The sequence below is a fragment of the Salvia hispanica genome, chromosome 3, assembly GCF_023119035.1.
Source record: "Salvia hispanica cultivar TCC Black 2014 chromosome 3, UniMelb_Shisp_WGS_1.0, whole genome shotgun sequence".
In the NCBI taxonomy this organism is placed as follows: Eukaryota; Viridiplantae; Streptophyta; class Magnoliopsida; order Lamiales; family Lamiaceae; genus Salvia; species Salvia hispanica.
In genome coordinates, this window is record NC_062967.1 from 48,380,448 (window position 1) to 48,398,867 (window position 18,420).

Consider the following 18,420-nt stretch of genomic DNA (forward strand, 5'->3'; position numbering starts at 1 on the left):
ATAGATTTTTTCACGGTATAATGGTATAACGGTATGTCGTACCGTAAAACACGGTATATCGGAATGCCACATCGCAGTTCGGTATACCGCAAAAGTACGGTATACCGATAACACGGTATGGTGACGGTATGGAAAACTGCCATACCGAATTTCCGGTATACCGAAACTTACGGTACGGTATCGGTATGATTTTTGTCATACCGTAACTTTCGGTATGTTATACGGTATGACACTCCCGGTATGGTATACCGTACCGAACCACCCCTAGTTTTTATAGGCACAAAATAAGCATGCGAGAGGTTTTGTAATTAAGTCTCCTTAAACCACAAAGTTAAAGCAATGGAAGTTACAAGAAACGAAAAAGTCAAATGTTTCTCCATTACCATCCTCCACTACTCAAGCCATTATTCTCCTAAGAGATCTCTTTTTATTTTTTTTCTTAATTTCTTTGCACAATTAGTTAGATGTAATTTAACGTACGAGACTTGATATGCATGATTGAATTGAGACATAACATTAGTGATGGATCATAATATTAAATTATTTCAGTCACACATTAAATCCAACAATATTTAAATTAAATTATTCAAAACTCATAGTTTCTTAATAGTATTGCTAAATATATTGGATTGTCTTTTTTTTTTACCATGTACTCCCCGTCCCCGATTAAGAGTCATACTTTTCCATTTCAGTCCGTCCCCAATTAAGAGTCACACTTCATTTTTACCATAAGTAGTAAATAGGTCTCACATTCCACTAACTCTATTCACTCACATTTTATTATAAAACTAATATAAAAAATAGGTTCCACATTTCACTAACTTTTTCAACCAACTTTTTTTTACATAAATTTCTTAAAATTCGTACCCGATCAAAGTGTGACTCTTAATCGGGGACGAAGGGAGTATCATGTATATACTATATATGTTTATGGGGCGGTAGTATTTACTATGGTGAAACGGCTGGTTAAATATAGATAAAATCTTTTCATTTTTCTAATTATTATCACACAATAAATACAACCTTTTTGTTTTTTCAATTTTATTAAAAATTTTATAGTGGCAATTTGTTATTTTCTCCAAAACCCATATATGTATAGATTTATAATTAACAAAAATAATACTTATATATGCAATTTTCAATTTTGGAAACCCTTTTATATTTAATGAGGTTGGGTTCCAATCCCACTAATAATATTTTAATTACTTTTATTTTTTATCTCTCTTTACCAATTTTTCATTAAAACTCATATCGAACCCAAAGTGGATATTCTTTAGGGACCTAGGGAGTAATATGCAAATCTTCGTGGTATTACATTTTAATGTGATTGTGTTAAAATTTTTTATATACTGCGTTGATGAATTAATAAGTTAACAATTTAAGAAAATCAATCCCACTAATAATATTTTAATTACTTTTATTTTCTATCTATTTCTTTACCAATTTTGCATTAAATTCCGTACTGAACCCAAAGTGTATATTCTTTAGGAATCAAGCGAGTAATATGCAAATCTTCGTGGTATTATATCTTAATGTGATCGTGTTAACATTGTTTTATATACTGCGTTAATGAGTTAGCAAATTAGTAATTTAAGAAAAGTTATCATTATAATGCATTAAAATTGTATAAAATTATATATTAAATATAAAATGGTTCAATCCAGTATCTTGATAGATACAAATTTATTTTTGGTATTGTTTATAATATAATAGATACTTTTTAAAATTATTTTATATATACAATATATTTTTATATTATTTATTATATATTTATTTTTTAATATATTTAGCTGTTAATATATCTTCGTTACTTTAAGTGCATAATACAGGGTAACACTAGTTAAGAGTGAAGCTGACATCATAAAGTCGAGTAAATTGAAAAAGGCGCAAGGTGACGGAAATAGAGATGAGCTGTGGGCCCACCCGCTGCCGCTGGCACAGGTGTCGCTCCCTTCTTCTGCATGCCTGAGCACGCTGCTTTTAATAAGACTAGCAAACGCCTACGCCACTTCATTTGTGCATTTCTGGATGGCTCTTACTCGGATTTTTGTGCTCTTCATGTTTATCGCGGCGGTGGTGGCAAGGCGGCAGAGTGTGTGGGATCCCATTATCCGGCTGCCCACGGAGGAGAATGCCACCAGGTGGGCGGTGCTTGTGGCCGGTTCTAATGGCTTTGGAAATTATCGCCATCAGGTTTATTTTTTTGCTAAACTGATTTTATTGCTCAATTTGTCTATTCATTTTTTTCTTACTTTTTGTTTATTAGATATAAGAAATATATAAAAATGTTTTGTATGTCTTAATATCGTTAAAGTACTAATTTTTTATACTTTATACTTGTCTCTATGTAGTAGGATTATCATATTTATACTTTCTGAATGAAAGAAGAACCCCAAATTATATGTATTTTTTGTGAGAATATGAAAATAATGTTATGAACTATGTGGAGTCCCAAAACCATGTCTAACCTTTTTTTTCGACTGCACAAAAACCTCCTTCATTATCAGCTTTACTTTAATTGAAATATTAGCATGATTTTGTGGATTGATGGAATATATTCTTGTAAATAATTTTATGAGTAGTATAGTCTCAACTTCATCGCTACCATTTTACTGGATCATATTGAAGCTTGGTAACTCATCAGAGGGTAATATGCATTATAAAAGAAGTTTGATTTGAGTCATGAGGAAGTGCAGCAGCACCTGAATATGAACTACGCCTCAACAAGGATGAGTAGGCGTTTGTGTTCATTTCAATTGACACATAAACCAAATAATGCAGCCAAATTATGGTTTTGGATGTGCTACGGGCTACAGCTTTTGTTACATATGTTTCATTACAACTTCTACAATTAAATCGCATACACATGAAGATCTTCTACGTATATATGATAGATTGCTGTGTACTCATACATGAAAAATTACTGCAGGCAGACGTTTGCCATGCATACCAAATACTCAAAAAAGGAGGCATCAACGATGAGAACATTATAGTTTTCATGTATGATGACATCGCAATGAATGATCTAAATCCTCGAAAAGGAGTTTTGATCAATCACCCAACAGGCGAGGACGTCTATGCTGGTGTTCCAAAGGTAAATTGTGACATTTATGAATGTCAAGATTATTTCCTGAAATTATTATTTCAATCTCCAAGAGACTATTGGTGAGGAACTTGACAGTTTGATTACTTTGGCATCTATGTTAGAATTAACTTGACATGATGGTTTCTAGATAAATTTTAGACCTGATTTATTTATTTCTTATTGAAGGACTATACTGGTGAGCAAGTCACAACGGAGAATTTCTATGCTGTGATCCTAGGCAACACAAGTGCTTTAACAGGTGGAAGTGGTAAAGTTGTCGACAGTAAACCAGGAGACACGATATTTGTTTACTATTCCGACCATGGTGGCCCTGGAGTGCTTGGTGAGTAAATAGTATCCTGCGACGTCCATTTAGCATTGTAACAAAGCCCATGACTTAGGGCTCGTTGTAATCCTCAGGGATGCCGAATATGCCACATCTGTATGGAAAAGATTTCATTGACGTTCTAAAGAAGAAGCATGAATCTGGCACCTACAAAGAAATGGTGAGGCCTTCGTGTACAGTTTTGAAGGCCTTCTAAGTTGTTTTTGGTCTCTGATGTCGGTTGTGGTTCATGCAGGTGGTATATATTGAAGCATGTGAGAGTGGAAGTGTATTCGAAGGTATGATGCCGGATGATCTGGACGTCTATGTGACCACAGCATCAAATGCTGAAGAAAGTAGCTGGGGAACTTACTGTCCTGGGATGGATCCCCCGCCACCTCCCGAGTACATGACGTGTTTGGGAGATTTGTATAGCGTTGCTTGGATGGAAGACAGGTACTTCTAACTATGTTATTCAACTATTATTATCCCTACACATTCTGTTCTTATGTGGTGCATTTGAAATTACGACGTGCCTAGCTGACAGAGGAGCTCCTGTAATGTATTCCCTCCGTTCCATAGCAATAGAGGCGTTTCTTTTCGACACAGAGATTAAGAAAAATTGTGTTAGGTGAGTTAAATAAAGGGAGAATAAAGTGAAAAATGAAAAAGGTAGAGAGATGAAGAGAGAAAAAAATAAGAGAGAGTAAAGTAGGTGTGGAAAAATGTGTTGACTTTTACTAAAAAGGGAAATGACTATATTACTATGGAACGTACCAAAATGGCAAAAGGACTCTATTACTATGGAACGGAGGAAGTATGATTTTGAAATTTTTTTCAGCTGGCTCACGTTCAAATCTCAAGTATGACGTGTTTTCCCATCCTTCTCTTTCATGCCGAAATTTTATGATTGTTATGATTATGTTAGAACTCTTGATAGCTTAAATCATACTCCTACTTAGTACGTAATATTTAGACATTACGTTTCAAGTGTGATGTATTTTCCATCGCTATCTTATAAACTGGAATGTGCAATAAATTGCCAGGATTATATGAATCCTAGTTATTTTGATCAAAGCTACATTTAAACATTGGTTTCATCTTCTCTGCTTCTGCTTTTGGATTGGCTTGCTGATACTTACAGTGTATGCTTGTCTTTCGAGTGCAGCGAGTCCCACAACCTCAAACGAGAAACAGTACAGCAACAATACGACCAGGTATAAATCCGACTGATGGCTTGTAAGGTGGATGGCTATTTCTAATTTGCATTACTTTTTGTAGGTCAAGGAACGAACGTCTAACTACAACACATACAATGCTGGATCTCATGTTATGGAATACGGGAACAAAAGCATCAAATCTGAGAAGCTGTATCTCTTCCAAGGATTTGACCCTGCGACTGAGAACCTTCCACCGAATCAATTCAATGCCAAAGCTAACATGGGTGTTATCAACCAGAGGGATGCCGATATCCTCTCTCTGTGGGAAATGGTAAGTTGATGCACCGTGCAGTTTTCTCGCCAGAGTTGATGAGATCCCTCTCACGAAACTTGGATATTGTTGTTTCTGATCCAGTACAACAGGCTGGATGATGGTACAGAAAAGAAGGCACAACTGCTAAAGCAGATTACGAGCACGATGCTGCACCGGAAGCATCTTGATGGTAGCTTGGACATTATCGGCATTGTCTTATTCGGCCCAGCAAAGGCTCCTACTGTCCTTAAATCAAGAAGAGGAGGTGGTTTGCCCCTCGTGGATGACTGGGACTGTTTGAAATCAATGGTTTGTTTTCTTAATTGTGCTTTATAGTGTGTGTGTCTCGGCTAAGCTTATATAGTGGTTAATGTCTGAAGCCAAAATGGTTATTTTTGAAATTGTGTGTGTTTTTGACGTATATGATCGATGAACAGGTTCGTGTATTCGAAGCTCAGTGTGGCCCATTGGCGCAGTATGGGATGAAACACATGCGGTCATTTGCGAATATTTGCAATGCTGGGGTTTCCGTAAGCAGAATGGAGGCAGCATGTATGGCGGCTTGTGGTGCTACATCGACCCCTCTGCTGCCTGCTGCATAAATATGTACGAATTGTGGAAGTTACAGATTTTGTGCAATGTGGTGTGTTTAGATTGTGTTTGTTGCATGATACAGGATGATGATCAATGAATAACATAATTTATAGATATGCGAATGATATCATGAACGGATGATACATGAGCAGAAATGTGTTGAAGTGAAGTGGATCTCAAATTTGTAGAAATTCATACATTGGGATTGATAAATGGATCAACAAATACTAAAAAATGTGTTTATAGGCCTTTTCTGAAGGAGGAAAAGAGGAGACAAACGGGAGTATTTCTAGGCTGGAATGGATCCATGAAATAGAATTTGTGGGAATGGATATAGCAGTAGTTGCTACTGTCAGTCTCCGGATGGAGCAGAGGACATAAAACGCAAATCTCTGCACTCCCTCCATTCCATTCAAGATAACCTTTACTTTTTTGTTTGTCCTAAACTCCCAATTAAGTTAACTTTCTAATTTTGTAAATACTTCTCTCTCTTCGTTAAAATATCTAAATTATTTTTTTCAATTTTATTTTATTTCATTTAACAACACTTTCTAGAATCTCGTGCATGATCATTTTGAGTGGGACGGAGGGAGTACTATGCATGACACTAATTTTTATTACTTCGGAAATCGTATAGATAGATGATTTTTTATGAAAGAAAGTGGTAGCTTTAATTTGTTACCAGTAGTATTTAATTTCATAATATTCTTTCTGTCTAGACAAAAATACTCTTAAAATTATAGACTTCTAACGAAATTGATATGAACTGAGATTAAATTGGGATAATTTATTTTCGAATTTAATGGCATAAGGTGTTTGATTCCATCGCGGAAATTGTGATGAAATTAGACTAGTTTTACTTAATGGAAATGGTCTTATTTTGAGTCCATATTACTATGTTATTTCCTCGCGCTAAAATTCGTACCGGTTAGTGTGATCAATATTTCTGAAGTCACACATAAATATTTATTGGCTGTACAACTTAAGCATATTTTGTAGTAGCAGAAATTTGAAGAAGCCATAAGCCACAAAAATATATACCAAAGACACAGAATTTAGCATCATCATAACTAAATGTGGCCAGGGAGGTTATTAATGATGGTAAGAGTCAAAATTTCCAACTAAAATTTGAAAACACATATGAAAATAATTAGTCAAAATGTAGACATTAAAAATACAAAAAAAGGATCTAGATGGTAGACTCGGCTTCCACACCATTTCATATGTAAATTTCCATGAGAAAACCATCTACTACCATTCTTTTATCTTTACTAATTCAACATCCCGTTTTCACACGCAATCATATTCAATAAATACAAGTCCTCAACTCTCAACGACCCCACCCTCCTTTTTAAGATCGGACAACCCCAATTCCTAACCCACCACCACCAAAAAAAGGTTAATTTAATTTGCCGATCTATCAATTTCAATGGCGATTAGGTCCTCGACGATCGCGGCGGCGGTGATGACGGTGGCGGTGCTGTTGGCCGCTGGGAGAGTGGTGGAGGGGCAGTCGGACTGCGCCTCTAAGCTGATTCCCTGCGTGGACTACTTGAACTCGACGAAACCCTCCAAGGAGTGCTGCGACGCCATGAGCACTGTCATAACAACTCAGCTTCCTTGTCTCTGCGGATTGCTTAGAAACCCAGCCGCTATCCCCGTCAATATCACTCAAGCTCTTGAGCTCCCTAAGCATTGCAACCTCCCCGGCGACACCACTGCTTGCAACGGTATGCTCTTCATTTCTTCAATTTTTGGATTAATTAAATATTTACTGATAATGCAATAAAAAAAATTGAATTGATGTGTGAACTAACATCTGAATGGTAAAACTAGAAATACACATGTTGTCTTTATGAATGGCCAGCTAATACACATGTTGAATTTGGTTTCTGTCAACAGCACTTGCTGATGCTCCAGGATCCTCATCTCTCCCTCCTCCAGGTAAATTCATTAAATTATGCCTCTTTTGTTACTAACTACAACTACTACTAATATTTTATATAGCAGTCCCCTCACCCAAATTAGTTAAATAAATAAATAATTTGTTTAGTAAGTAAGTAGTATTACACATAATTGGTAGCAATTATTAATACACACGAACACATTAATAGTACTATTATGTAAATGGATTATTTAATACCACTATGCTAAAATGATAAAATAAATGATCGAGCACAATAATACTCTGCCTAATAATTCTGACTAACTCAAAATACAAGCCTAGCGCCTTAATGTTGATGACTAGATTCATAACATTTGTCAGTTGAAGTTTCGCTAGCCAATTAATTAGATATTGAATTACTAGAAGCTCTATAAGATGACCCAATTTATGTATATAGATTATGGTAACCTAAAGACTGTGTTTGGAATTAGAAAATGAAAAAGAATCTTTTGGTAATTAATTAGTGTAGCGATTACCAAATCAAATAGATAGACTATTACAATAAAGTTAAAAATTTGACCAGTACACCATAGTGGCCAAATTTACGCTATTTCCGAGCTGCTAAATGTTGACCCACGTGGCCGACCAACTATTCAAACACCTAATAATATACACCTAAATAGTACTTAATAGTTTGTCCAAATTGAATTGCATCTGTTTGTTTGTTTTCACTTTACATTAGCAACCAATAATGGTCTTAAAAGTCATCTTATCACTGGTTCCAAACATTCATGGGTGTTTGAGAATACAATATTTTTTTATCTCTGGTTATTTATTTATATCAAAAGTTTGGCATATGCAACTTACACGCTGTGCATTTAAATAGCGACACCCGGTGGCAACGGCGGTAACGGTGCTGGTGCACTCACACAGATGGGGATGCCGGCTCTTCTTCTGGCCTCAGCTTTCACTTTCTTCTATTAGTTGAAGAAATCGAGATATATACCCATTTCTATCTATGATTTATTTTGTTTTGATGGTAGAGGTTAATAAGTTTGGATGTTGTTGCTATTGCTACACTGCGTTATTTTTATTTATCTCATGGGTTAATAAATATTCGGCATATTATTTCCGATTTGGATCCCGATGGCGATTTCTATTTTCAGTTGTGACTTGTGAGTGTAGTTAAGATTAATCTAATTACTATGAAAATAATACTATGCATCATTGATTAATAAATTATTAATCTTATCACTTCCACATGTCACTCCGCCACATACGTTTTGAACAATGTTACTATCATCGATAAATTCGGAGAATTACAACATAGGACTAAGTTTAGTGACAAAGATTGTGATTACTCTGTCAGTGTCATTGTGACCCTATAACTTAAAATATTAGTTATATACTTATGATAGTATAACTATTTGACTATTTCTTATAATGAAACTTTTCTTAAAAATAAATTAAACTTTTGCGTACGTCAAAGTGATGCAATGAATACTGTTTATACCATTTTTGTTAAGGAAAACGAGATATTTTGTTAGATTAAATGAATATCCAACCACATAGAAGGATCATTCGGCTGTAAAAAATGTCCGGACCGACAGGCCGAACCTAATAGCCCAAGTATAAAGTGGAAAAGCCCAAAAGTTATAGCCCAAAATTTTAAAAATTTGACTAGCCTGAAACCAAAATATCCCGAAACTAACACGGTTTGCCTGGATACCAAATGGATTGTTCTAAATTCTAATTAACCAAAATTGATATATGATAATTGAAAAATGTGTTTTGATTTTCTTTATAACCTAATAAAAATATTTATGACATAAAAATTAAAGAACGATACTGTATTTATGTTGCATGTGTGTCACTATTTTTTTTAAAAAAATAGCGTTTAAGTATTACTCCATCCATTTCGCGGTGGTGGAGTGTTTCTTTTCGGCAAGCGATTTAAGAAAAATTGTGTTAAGTGCGTTAAGTAAATAAACAATAAAGTAGGAAATGAAAAATGTAAAGGCAGGCGAAGAAAGAATATAAGGTATAGTAAAAAATAAGTGAGAAGAAATGTGTTAACTTTTATATAAAAAAAAGAAATGACTCCACTACTATGGAACGTACCAAACTAGCAAAATGTCTCCACTACTATGAAATAGAGGAAGTACTTGCATGTATCTAATACTCAATCCGTCTTAAGTTTATTGAGATGATTTAAATAGAGAGAATATAAAGTGAAGTGGACAAAGTAGAAATAGAAATAAAGTACGAAGACAAATAAAATAATTGTTTTTGTCTTAAAAGAGAAAAGAAAATGGTTCATTTTAACTTGAAAAATCTAGTAAAAGAGTATAAACTTTAATGGTGTTATTGAGTCGTACAAGGTTCGTCCATTTTTAACTAAATGATTAGAAGATCGATCATTATTTTAGATTAGTTGTCTATCCTTCAAGGTGCCTACAAATTAGTAGTTATTGGATTTTGTCAATAGATGTCATTTAGAGCGTCCACAGTGGTGGCCTTCTTGGGCATGCCCAAGCCACCAAAACTTGGGCATGCCCAACAAACTTGGCCATTCCCGTCAAAACTATATGCCTATAATTTTGATATTATGAAAATGGTAAAGAAGGAAATTTAGGGTTTAAAATTGAGAATGAAGTAAACAATTTTCGGGAAAAAAAATTCTGAAATTCGGGAGGGCCGCGGCTCTCGGCTCCTTGCAGTGGAGGGTCGCGTTTCGCGCCTAAGAGCCTCGGCCAGGCCGAGAGCACGCCTCTCGCTTGGGCACCCCCCCTGGGCCACGCCTCCTCGCGCCTCTAGCAATGGGGGCCGCGCCCAAGCCAACTCCGGGCCAAGTGCCGCGGCCCTCCCACTGTGGACACTCTTAATCTAGTAGTAACTAAAAAACGACTATGGATAGATTAATTTGGAATAGAAGAATAGAAAAAGGTGGCGTTCGGTTGCCATGACTAATAATCATGAGACTATTCATCTAGGATTAAGTTGTGAGATAATTTTAGTTGGAGGGGAACTATGACTAATTATCAAGAGACTATCCATCTAGGATCAAGTTGTAGAGTTTAATCTTATGAACCAAACATGATACATAATTAATTATGAAATTTAATCTTGACAACCGAACACTCAAGAGTATACTATCGCAATTTTGAGAAAACCCAACCCAATCTTTGAAACTATCGCAATTTTGAGAAAACACAACCCAATCTTTGAAATAAAATATCCACTGGACCAAATAAAAATAGACTGATCAAACACCAATCAGTTACCACGTGGGATTGTTAATCTAATTTTGCCACGTGCAAATTTTATTTCAGCAGGTTCCCCCTGTAACCACTCTCGTAATCATATTTTGGATTTAAATTATCTAAATATTCTCCAAGAATGCTAAAAATCACAGTGCTTCACTATCTTCATCCATAAACATTGATACATTCACCACATTGAGCCGTTTCCCATCATTATCCGTTGTCAATTATGTCATCTACTTTGCATTCTCCGCTATCCTCCCCACTCTCTCCAACTTCATCTCTCCAGGCAAATCCCAAGCTCTCACACCTTTCTCTGTGTTGTACTTGTATGTATGCTTTAATTATCTGGTGGCGATTGATATGTGTGTATGTGTGTGTAATGTGCCCGGCAGGTGAAGAGACTGCGGATTCCAGCTCGCTCCGTAGATTCGGCTGTCGTTTTCAAGCCTCGGCGGTTTTACCCTTCGATTCGAGCTGCTGCAAACTTCTCTTCGTCGCTCGACACCGGTGCAGTTTTTGTTTATTTCTTTGTTTTGATTTTTTTTTCTCTTCTGTTTTTATTACATTTTATTAGTGGATTCCGGTGTTGGAATTAGGTTTGAGCACCGAATTGGATGCCGTTACGAGTTACAGCGAGATTGTTCCGGACACGGTCGTTTTTGATGATTTCGAGAGGTGGGGGTTTCAAAATCGTGAAATGAATAACTACAAAAATCTCGATTTACATTTATGTTTACGTGTAATGTGTGTATTGGTGTTTCTTTTTGTTATAGTGTTTCTAATTTACTGATTATATCTTAAATTCTACAGGTTTCCTCCTACCGCTGCCACTGTTAGTTCCTCTTTACTCCTGGGTATTTGTAGCCTTCCCGATACTAAATTCAGGGTAATTATCCAGATTTTATTTCAGTAAACTGATAAACTTGGCTGGTAGTAGTACTTTTTATTACTTTGCCCCTTACTTATTTTTCAGGTTAAATTCTGTCTAGGTAGATATAAACTCTTCTAGTTTACATGTTGAACTAAGAATTAGGTACAAGTCCACTAGCGGAAACCTTCCTTCTGTAACAATATTGCTTTACTTAATTTAATTTTCAGTGAGGACTTCAGCTATCTACTTGTATCCTCCTTGCAATCACACCGATTATCCATTCTGTATCAGCTCCCATTTAAAGACTGTCCATTTGGATAACCAATTCCTGTAACAGCTCCCATTTTAAAACTCTTTACATGGAGTATTAAGTACTCCATAAGTCCATATAAAAGATAGCTCTGTTCCTACCACTATATAATCATAAAGAAAACTCAAAGAGTTAACAGTGGATTTGGCTAGGTTAGGGATGAGTAACATTACATGTATAGTTTTACCTCAAAAAAACTTGAGTCACTTACTTTTACCCTAGCAAAAAGGGTCACTTTTCCCTATAATGTATGAGAACATAAGGAAGATGATAACGAATGTGTTATTAGTAAAGGATGCTCATACTTCTAAATTCCTTTTATGTTTTATTGTATGTGATTTTATTTGAGAAACAATGGGAATTTTAATACTAAGGAGCACTTAAACTATCATTGCTAATATAGATGAAATTCAATTTTATTTCTTTCGTTTTATAGAGCGCTGTTGACACTGCATTGGCTGATTCAGAGTGTTATGCCTTTGAAAATTCTGATGATCGAATATCTTGCTTCGTCAACAAGGTAGGTCCTGTAAATTGCACATGGAGTTAATAGCGTGAATTTTGTATGAGGTTATGAACATGTTACTGCATGCATTATTTGGGTGTGTATTTAATCATTGTTGTGTTAAAACTTATAATAGGCTTTGGTGAATGTTGGAGGTGATCTTGCAAAGCTTGTGCCTGGTCGCGTTTCTACTGAAGTTGATGCTCGTCTTGCATATGACACTCAAGCCATTGTTCAAAAGGTTACATTTGATTGATTATTCATTTTGGTCTTATGTCTTCTGCTTCTCTACTTGCTAAGCTATAATGTTGCTCGACCATAGTAGTAGTTTAATAGCACTTTATTTACTGTTGCATAGTATAATATAGCTTATAAATATTTTCACCAACGTTGCCTAAATATATAATCTCACAAACCTTCTTTTATTTGCATACATGATCTCACCAGAAGGTTCGTTGATCAACAGTTTGAATTTGCTTTTTCAGGTACATGACCTTTCGAAATTATATAACAAGATTGGTGTATCTTCCGAGCGTTTGTTGTTCAAAATTCCTGCAACTTGGCAGGTTAGTGTTTCCTACTTTAATATACAGATTTCACTTCTTAGAACAGCTGAATAGTCGAGCCAAAATTGAGTTATAAATTTTGATCATCTGTACCTGTTTTATCACTTTGCTTTATGCTTTTCTAGGGAATTGAAGCATCAAGGATATTGGAGTTGGAAGGCATTCAGACACACATGACTTTTGTCTACAGGTATTAAGCATATTGCTACATAACTTTGAAACTAATGCATTTAAAAGATTCTAGAGAAAATAACTACACTAACTATGGACACCTTAAAAGTTCTAGTGATGGATGACTAGTTTATTAGGACTTAGGAGTATCAAATAACCCCAGAAACCCCGGAAACCCGTGTACCTTCTCCCTAGAAATTGTACTGATTACAAGATTAATCGAAGCATTACCCTAACTTAAAACTTCTGCCTACCTAATAAGTAATAACAACATGCATTGATAACATCCCATCATATGACTGGCCCAAGAGGCACTTGAGATAATTGAAACAACATAATTAAGTAGTACATCGTCCTCTTACTGTGTTAAACAATGTACTACACATGCTGATTATATTCTGCACTACGATGTCAATGATAAACTAGGATTGACAGATCATTATCTACACCATCCTTATGCGCGAAACAACTTTACTCTTGAGACAGAAATGTGGAAATTCGCCTTAAAACTCCCACTAGCCCTATCAACTTATCAATCCCACAGCTTAATAAAGACTTGACCACACGTTCATCCTCCCACGAAGTTTTTGTCTACATATCACAAACTGAATCTTTTACCAGCAAATCTGATGACGACGAATACAGACCTCATTATTCTCATCCAGTACCTTCAACTGGGAGACGTGGTAAAAACGTAAAACTAGACGAAGACCCAACACAGGTAACTGAAACCGATAAGCTACAGCACTCACTCTGCCAATAACCTTAAAAGGACAAAAGTACTAGGAGCAAGCTTGGTATTTATCTGCTGAAAATGTGACTCATCTTGTGGGGTGTTATTTCATAAAAACCTTACCTCACATTGAAATTTGATATTCCAACAGTGTTTGTTGGCAGACTAACAAATGAATGTTTCAAGATTTTGTCCCTCTATGAGAGATCACATGTGGGAGTTTTTACTCAAATTTCTCTAGGAAAAAAATGAAGTCTGTATAGTCAGGTGAACAACCATACACCATCTCAAATGTTTGTTCTCCCTGAGTGAAAACTCATATTAAAGCAACTTTGGCCCTTTTTGGAAGAAAACCAAGACACATGAGCAATGTTAACTCATTTCTATGGTTACCTCATTCCTAAGGACCTCAAGGACTGCCAAACCTGATGACTGATTTCTGTTTTCTCTAGGTAGTACCTAAAACCTGTGCCCCTCAAGGACAACCTTACATATGAATGGCATGAGAGCCACTTGACAGTAATTGGAAAGTAACATATTTGATTAAAGTCCAGCATCTTTCCATGCTAAAGACAAGTACTACATAGGTGAAGTCGCCTGATGATGCTAAACTTGGAATTTTTAGATCTCTATTCATTATGTTTTTATGATAAACTTTCAAATTCATAATACTGTATGTGATTCAAAAGTTACCTGTTTTATTTTTTATTTTTTTGAATTTATTTTCTTCTACTTATACTAAAAAAGTGTAAGGTAGTGTCATTAAGGCTTCTGTGGATATTTTATTAACCAGTAACCACTTTAAAGAGTTAAGTCAATGATAAAATTATACATCTTGGGGGGTGTGGGGGGGGTCTCTATATCTTGTTTCTGTAGGTATCTTATTTCTTTTAGCAGGGGCAGTCGTATGTACAAGTTCTTATTTGATTGCCTATTAGCCATACTCAATCCCATCGAGGGGTTGCTATTTCTATGTTTCTCCAGAAAGGACCGCTGCCTAACTGCTACACCAGCACATTAGCCTCTCTTGTTCCTTGTAGCCAGAATAAATCTAAATCAGCCATGCCGCAGCCTCCTTCTATTTCCTTGATGCTGCTGCCTGCTTCTCTTGTTGATAGATTTGCTTTGGTGGCTTTTACTCTAGATGTTGTGGTTTCTCCTCTCCTTACAAAGGCCCTTACTCCTTAAAGCATTGCCCCTCTCTTGCAGAGCCCCCTGCATCTTAAAGGATGGGAAGAGCGTATGTGGCTTCCCTCATTGAAATTGGAGGGAACTGACCGTGGAGTCCTTTAACAATATGGACTCAGAAAACTAAGGCTCACTTTGTAGCAAGGGGATTGGGGAATATGGATTTGCTGATCAATATATAACTTGAACGAGTTTCAAACATTTGACCTCTTCAAATATCAGACAGCCGCACAAAATGGCTCATGTCCGCAAGCAATGACTATGACCTCCTTCCTAAAATGACAATGATGATTATGAAGTGACACATACAACAGAAATTATGGGTCCTGTTGAACTCCATATATTTTATGTGCCCGCATTCTCCACTTACAACAGCATGCCTCTTTCTTGTAAAATATTTTACAACCGCATTTAATGTGTATCAACAGTTTTTGCCAGGCTGCTGCTGCAGCTCAAGCCGGAGCTTCCATCATTCAAATTTTTGTCGGTCGCCTTAGGGTAATTCATTCTCAAATTAATTTGTGCTCAATTGTAATTTATTTACTATGGTTGAATAAGCGACTATGTTCTTTATTAGGACTGGGCCCGCAACCATACTGGTGATTCTGAAGTAGAAGCTGCTCTCAGTAAAGGAGAAGATCCTGGATTGGCTTTGGTCAGTTTTTCCTGTTGCAAAACCTATACCAACTAGACTATCTTGAATTTTCTGAATTTGCTGCCAATTTTTCATGATTAATTAAGTTATTTCACATCTGGTCACAAGTTCCATTGTTGTAACTTGTAATATCATTTAACTAAACACAGTTTGAGTTTTCTGTTAAAAATAGTGATATTTTTGTTCAAAATGTTTATAGTTGGAGAATATAATTACAATTCTGTATAAATTGAAACATTTTTGTTAAAAGGCTAATAGTTTGGTAGTCTTTTAGTGAAATTAAGAATCGTGCTGTTCTTAGTCTTGTCATCTCATGATTACTGATTTGCTGTCAATAACTTCTACTTTATTCTTAGTTCATTGTTGCATTTATTTAATATGAGAAGGGAAAGGTCGAACTTTTATCAGTACTATCATGATTTCAGGTTACAAAGACCTATAATTATATTCATAAATATGGACACAAGTCGAAATTGATGGCAGCCGCAATTCGTAACAAGCAGGACGTGTTTAATCTATTAGGGTAATATTCCTGTCACGAGCTTGTAGTTATCAGTTAGTTGTATATGACGGTTTCTCTTTTGCAGGGTTGATTACATTATCTGCCCATTGAAGATATTGCAGCTGCTTAAGGAATCAGTGACACCTCCTGATGAGAAATATTCTCTTATAAGGAGGCTATCACCACAAACTGCAGCCTCCTATAATTTTAGCAATGAAGAGGTTTGCTGGCTTTAATGCTGTTATGATATAGATAGAGATACTACTATAAGAAAAGACTTGAACCTTGAAACACTAAGCGGGGGTTTACTTTGAGTGCTATGATTAAATGTTAAAAATAATCCAAGCTACTTGTTTGACCATCTTATCGTTCAGATACTCAATCCTATATTTTCTCAATCTATCCCATCACTCAAAGTAAATGCCCCCCTAAAAGAAAAGAAAAAACTTTATTTTACTCACATCAGGTGTCAGTGAGTTCTCTGAATGCATTTTACCCTACATGAGTTCCATTTTTTAGGCAAACCTTGTTTCATCTTTGCTCATGTGTGACTGTTACAATTGTCATGGGCATATCCTTGTTTTTTGGACATTAAAAAGCTTTATCTCTTCCTTCCTAATAAAAATGTATCTAGAGGACATTCTTGACTAAATTCAAAATTGGACATATCATTCCCCCGCTGAATCTTCGTTTTATTTGAGGTGGCAAGAATCAATGCCGCATATTTATTTCCAACAGTAACATAATAATTCTTGTACCAAAATGAGTTGCTGGACATTTTTGTGACTTTTGTGGAACGCTGGGTGTATGATTACGTAATTCGTTAAACACTGGTAATTTTTTAAAAAAGTGATCTCTGATTAAAATCTGGACATTATGCTATTTTACCCAAAATAATTGAACCAATAGGTTTTGATCTCCTGTGTTAGATTATGGTTGCTCCTTCATAGGAAATTTGAGATTTGGGGTAAGAAACCATAAGCCTAAACAACATTTACACACCACACAGGAGTCTTTCTTTAGACTATCCTCTGGATCTGGTCATGGAGCCATCAAACAAGAATTGGAATAAATGGTTTATATTGGTATATATTTAGTGTCGTGGTGGAAATTATAACATGGCCTGGAAATGCATGGGATCAATCTGTGACTATCTTTTGACGTAATGAGCTTGAGATGTCTTTAGATGTTTGTTGGGGAAGATAGCCTCAGAGTCCTCTCTCTGTCCTTATCCTAGAAGATTAAGTCGATAGACAATGTGGAACCGAACCTTGCACTCATTCTTTCTTGCTCTATTTAACGCACAATTAACACACATTTCAGAGCTTTCCAGTGTTTAAAAATAATGCTTTATAATTAGTTATTTCATATATTCTGGCCTTGTACATATGTTTCATACCTTTGGAAAAATCCTTTTTCTTGAGAGATTTTTCTGTACCTGAGGATTGACCTAATAATGCTCAAATGGCAAATCTATTTTCAGCTTGTCAACTGGGACGAGAATAGCTTTGCCTCTGCTTTGGGGCCTGCAGCGATGGGGCTTCTAACCGCTGGAATGGATGGGTATGCTAGCCAATCTACGCGGGTTGAAGAATTATTCGACAAAATCTGGCCACCCCCTAATGTGTAAAGGTGTCATGAAGTAGAAGATTTTCAGTGGTGGAATTAAGGTGGTAAAGAGAGTTAGCTGCGAGATCTTTTGTTATAAATCTTTTTTACTCTGGTGAATTTGGCTGTGAAATTCCTCAAATTGTCTCTCTCCAAAATCCATGGGATAATTAACTAATTTTGTGGATCGGTATCTGCAGCAATTCTATTCGCATAACTCAGTCGTGCTTGATACTACTTTTCAGGTGCACATTTTTGGTAAGGAAGCAGTATAATCAACCGTATTTTGGAGTAATGACAATTGACAGCTTTACTAAAAGTACTCGGTGGTGAAATGTTTAATAAGATTAAATTTTAATATTTTTAAATTCAAATGTTAAAAATTAAATAAAAGATGGACACAATTCAAAATAATGAGAATACAGTTCAAAATAATGCAAAATGCCTCCACTATTTTTTAAATTATAATATTTTGTCTAATTGGTCCGATTGTCAAAATTAGTTTTATTTTTAAAATATATTGACAATAAATTACTCATATACATTATTTTATTTACTAACTTATATTTTTTGCAGTTAACATAACAAAACAATATTAATGATATGGATTTGACTTCTAACAATAACTTTTTTCCCATTTTCTCTTTACTAGTTTAAGAGACTACTCGAGTTACAAAGATGAA

The 18,420-nt window shown here is 35.6% G+C and overlaps 3 protein-coding genes across 3 annotated transcripts; all 3 read left to right on the forward strand.

The window, feature by feature from the left end:
• Positions 1 to 2,004: 2,004 nt before the first annotated feature.
• On the forward strand, positions 2,005 to 5,593 carry LOC125210732 (vacuolar-processing enzyme). The gene is made up of 9 exons (XM_048110315.1): positions 2,005 to 2,193; positions 2,930 to 3,094; positions 3,272 to 3,428; positions 3,506 to 3,591; positions 3,667 to 3,866; positions 4,579 to 4,627; positions 4,692 to 4,901; positions 4,986 to 5,192; positions 5,321 to 5,593. Exons 1-9 carry the CDS (start codon positions 2,029 to 2,031, stop codon positions 5,483 to 5,485), a joined length of 1,404 nt encoding a protein of 467 aa, XP_047966272.1. The 5' UTR covers positions 2,005 to 2,028; the 3' UTR covers positions 5,486 to 5,593.
• A 1,163-nt stretch (positions 5,594 to 6,756) lies between these two features.
• LOC125209735 (non-specific lipid transfer protein GPI-anchored 7-like) lies at positions 6,757 to 8,503 on the forward strand. The gene is made up of 3 exons (XM_048109320.1): positions 6,757 to 7,207; positions 7,380 to 7,421; positions 8,249 to 8,503. Exons 1-3 carry the CDS (start codon positions 6,907 to 6,909, stop codon positions 8,344 to 8,346), a joined length of 441 nt encoding a protein of 146 aa, XP_047965277.1. The 5' UTR covers positions 6,757 to 6,906; the 3' UTR covers positions 8,347 to 8,503.
• A 2,241-nt stretch (positions 8,504 to 10,744) lies between these two features.
• LOC125215509 (transaldolase-like) lies at positions 10,745 to 17,954 on the forward strand. Its single transcript, XM_048116942.1, has 13 exons — positions 10,745 to 10,914; positions 11,021 to 11,135; positions 11,225 to 11,303; positions 11,439 to 11,514; positions 12,246 to 12,329; positions 12,451 to 12,555; positions 12,800 to 12,880; positions 13,006 to 13,070; positions 15,401 to 15,470; positions 15,550 to 15,627; positions 16,053 to 16,150; positions 16,215 to 16,350; positions 17,613 to 17,954. Exons 1-13 carry the CDS (start codon positions 10,855 to 10,857, stop codon positions 17,757 to 17,759), a joined length of 1,194 nt encoding a protein of 397 aa, XP_047972899.1. The 5' UTR covers positions 10,745 to 10,854; the 3' UTR covers positions 17,760 to 17,954.
• Positions 17,955 to 18,420: the final 466 nt, after the last annotated feature.

Bases quoted from the DNA above. Each gene is read 5' to 3' on its own strand.
- LOC125210732 (XM_048110315.1), top strand. From the start codon at position 2,029: ATGGCTCTTACTCGGATTTTTGTGCTCTTCATGTTTATCGCGGCGGTG. The intron at 2,194-2,929 runs GTTTATTTTTTT...AAATTACTGCAG, and splicing joins TTGGAAATTATCGCCATCAG to GCAGACGTTTGCCATGCATA. The intron at 3,592-3,666 runs GTGAGGCCTTCG...TGGTTCATGCAG, and splicing joins CTGGCACCTACAAAGAAATG to GTGGTATATATTGAAGCATG.
- LOC125209735 (XM_048109320.1), top strand. From the start codon at position 6,907: ATGGCGATTAGGTCCTCGACGATCGCGGCGGCGGTGATGACGGTGGCG. The intron at 7,208-7,379 runs GTATGCTCTTCA...TTCTGTCAACAG, and splicing joins CGACACCACTGCTTGCAACG to CACTTGCTGATGCTCCAGGA. The intron at 7,422-8,248 runs GTAAATTCATTA...GCATTTAAATAG, and splicing joins CTCATCTCTCCCTCCTCCAG to CGACACCCGGTGGCAACGGC.
- LOC125215509 (XM_048116942.1), top strand. From the start codon at position 10,855: ATGTCATCTACTTTGCATTCTCCGCTATCCTCCCCACTCTCTCCAACT. The intron at 13,071-15,400 runs GTATTAAGCATA...GTGTATCAACAG, and splicing joins CACATGACTTTTGTCTACAG to TTTTTGCCAGGCTGCTGCTG. The intron at 15,628-16,052 runs GTCAGTTTTTCC...TCATGATTTCAG, and splicing joins AAGATCCTGGATTGGCTTTG to GTTACAAAGACCTATAATTA.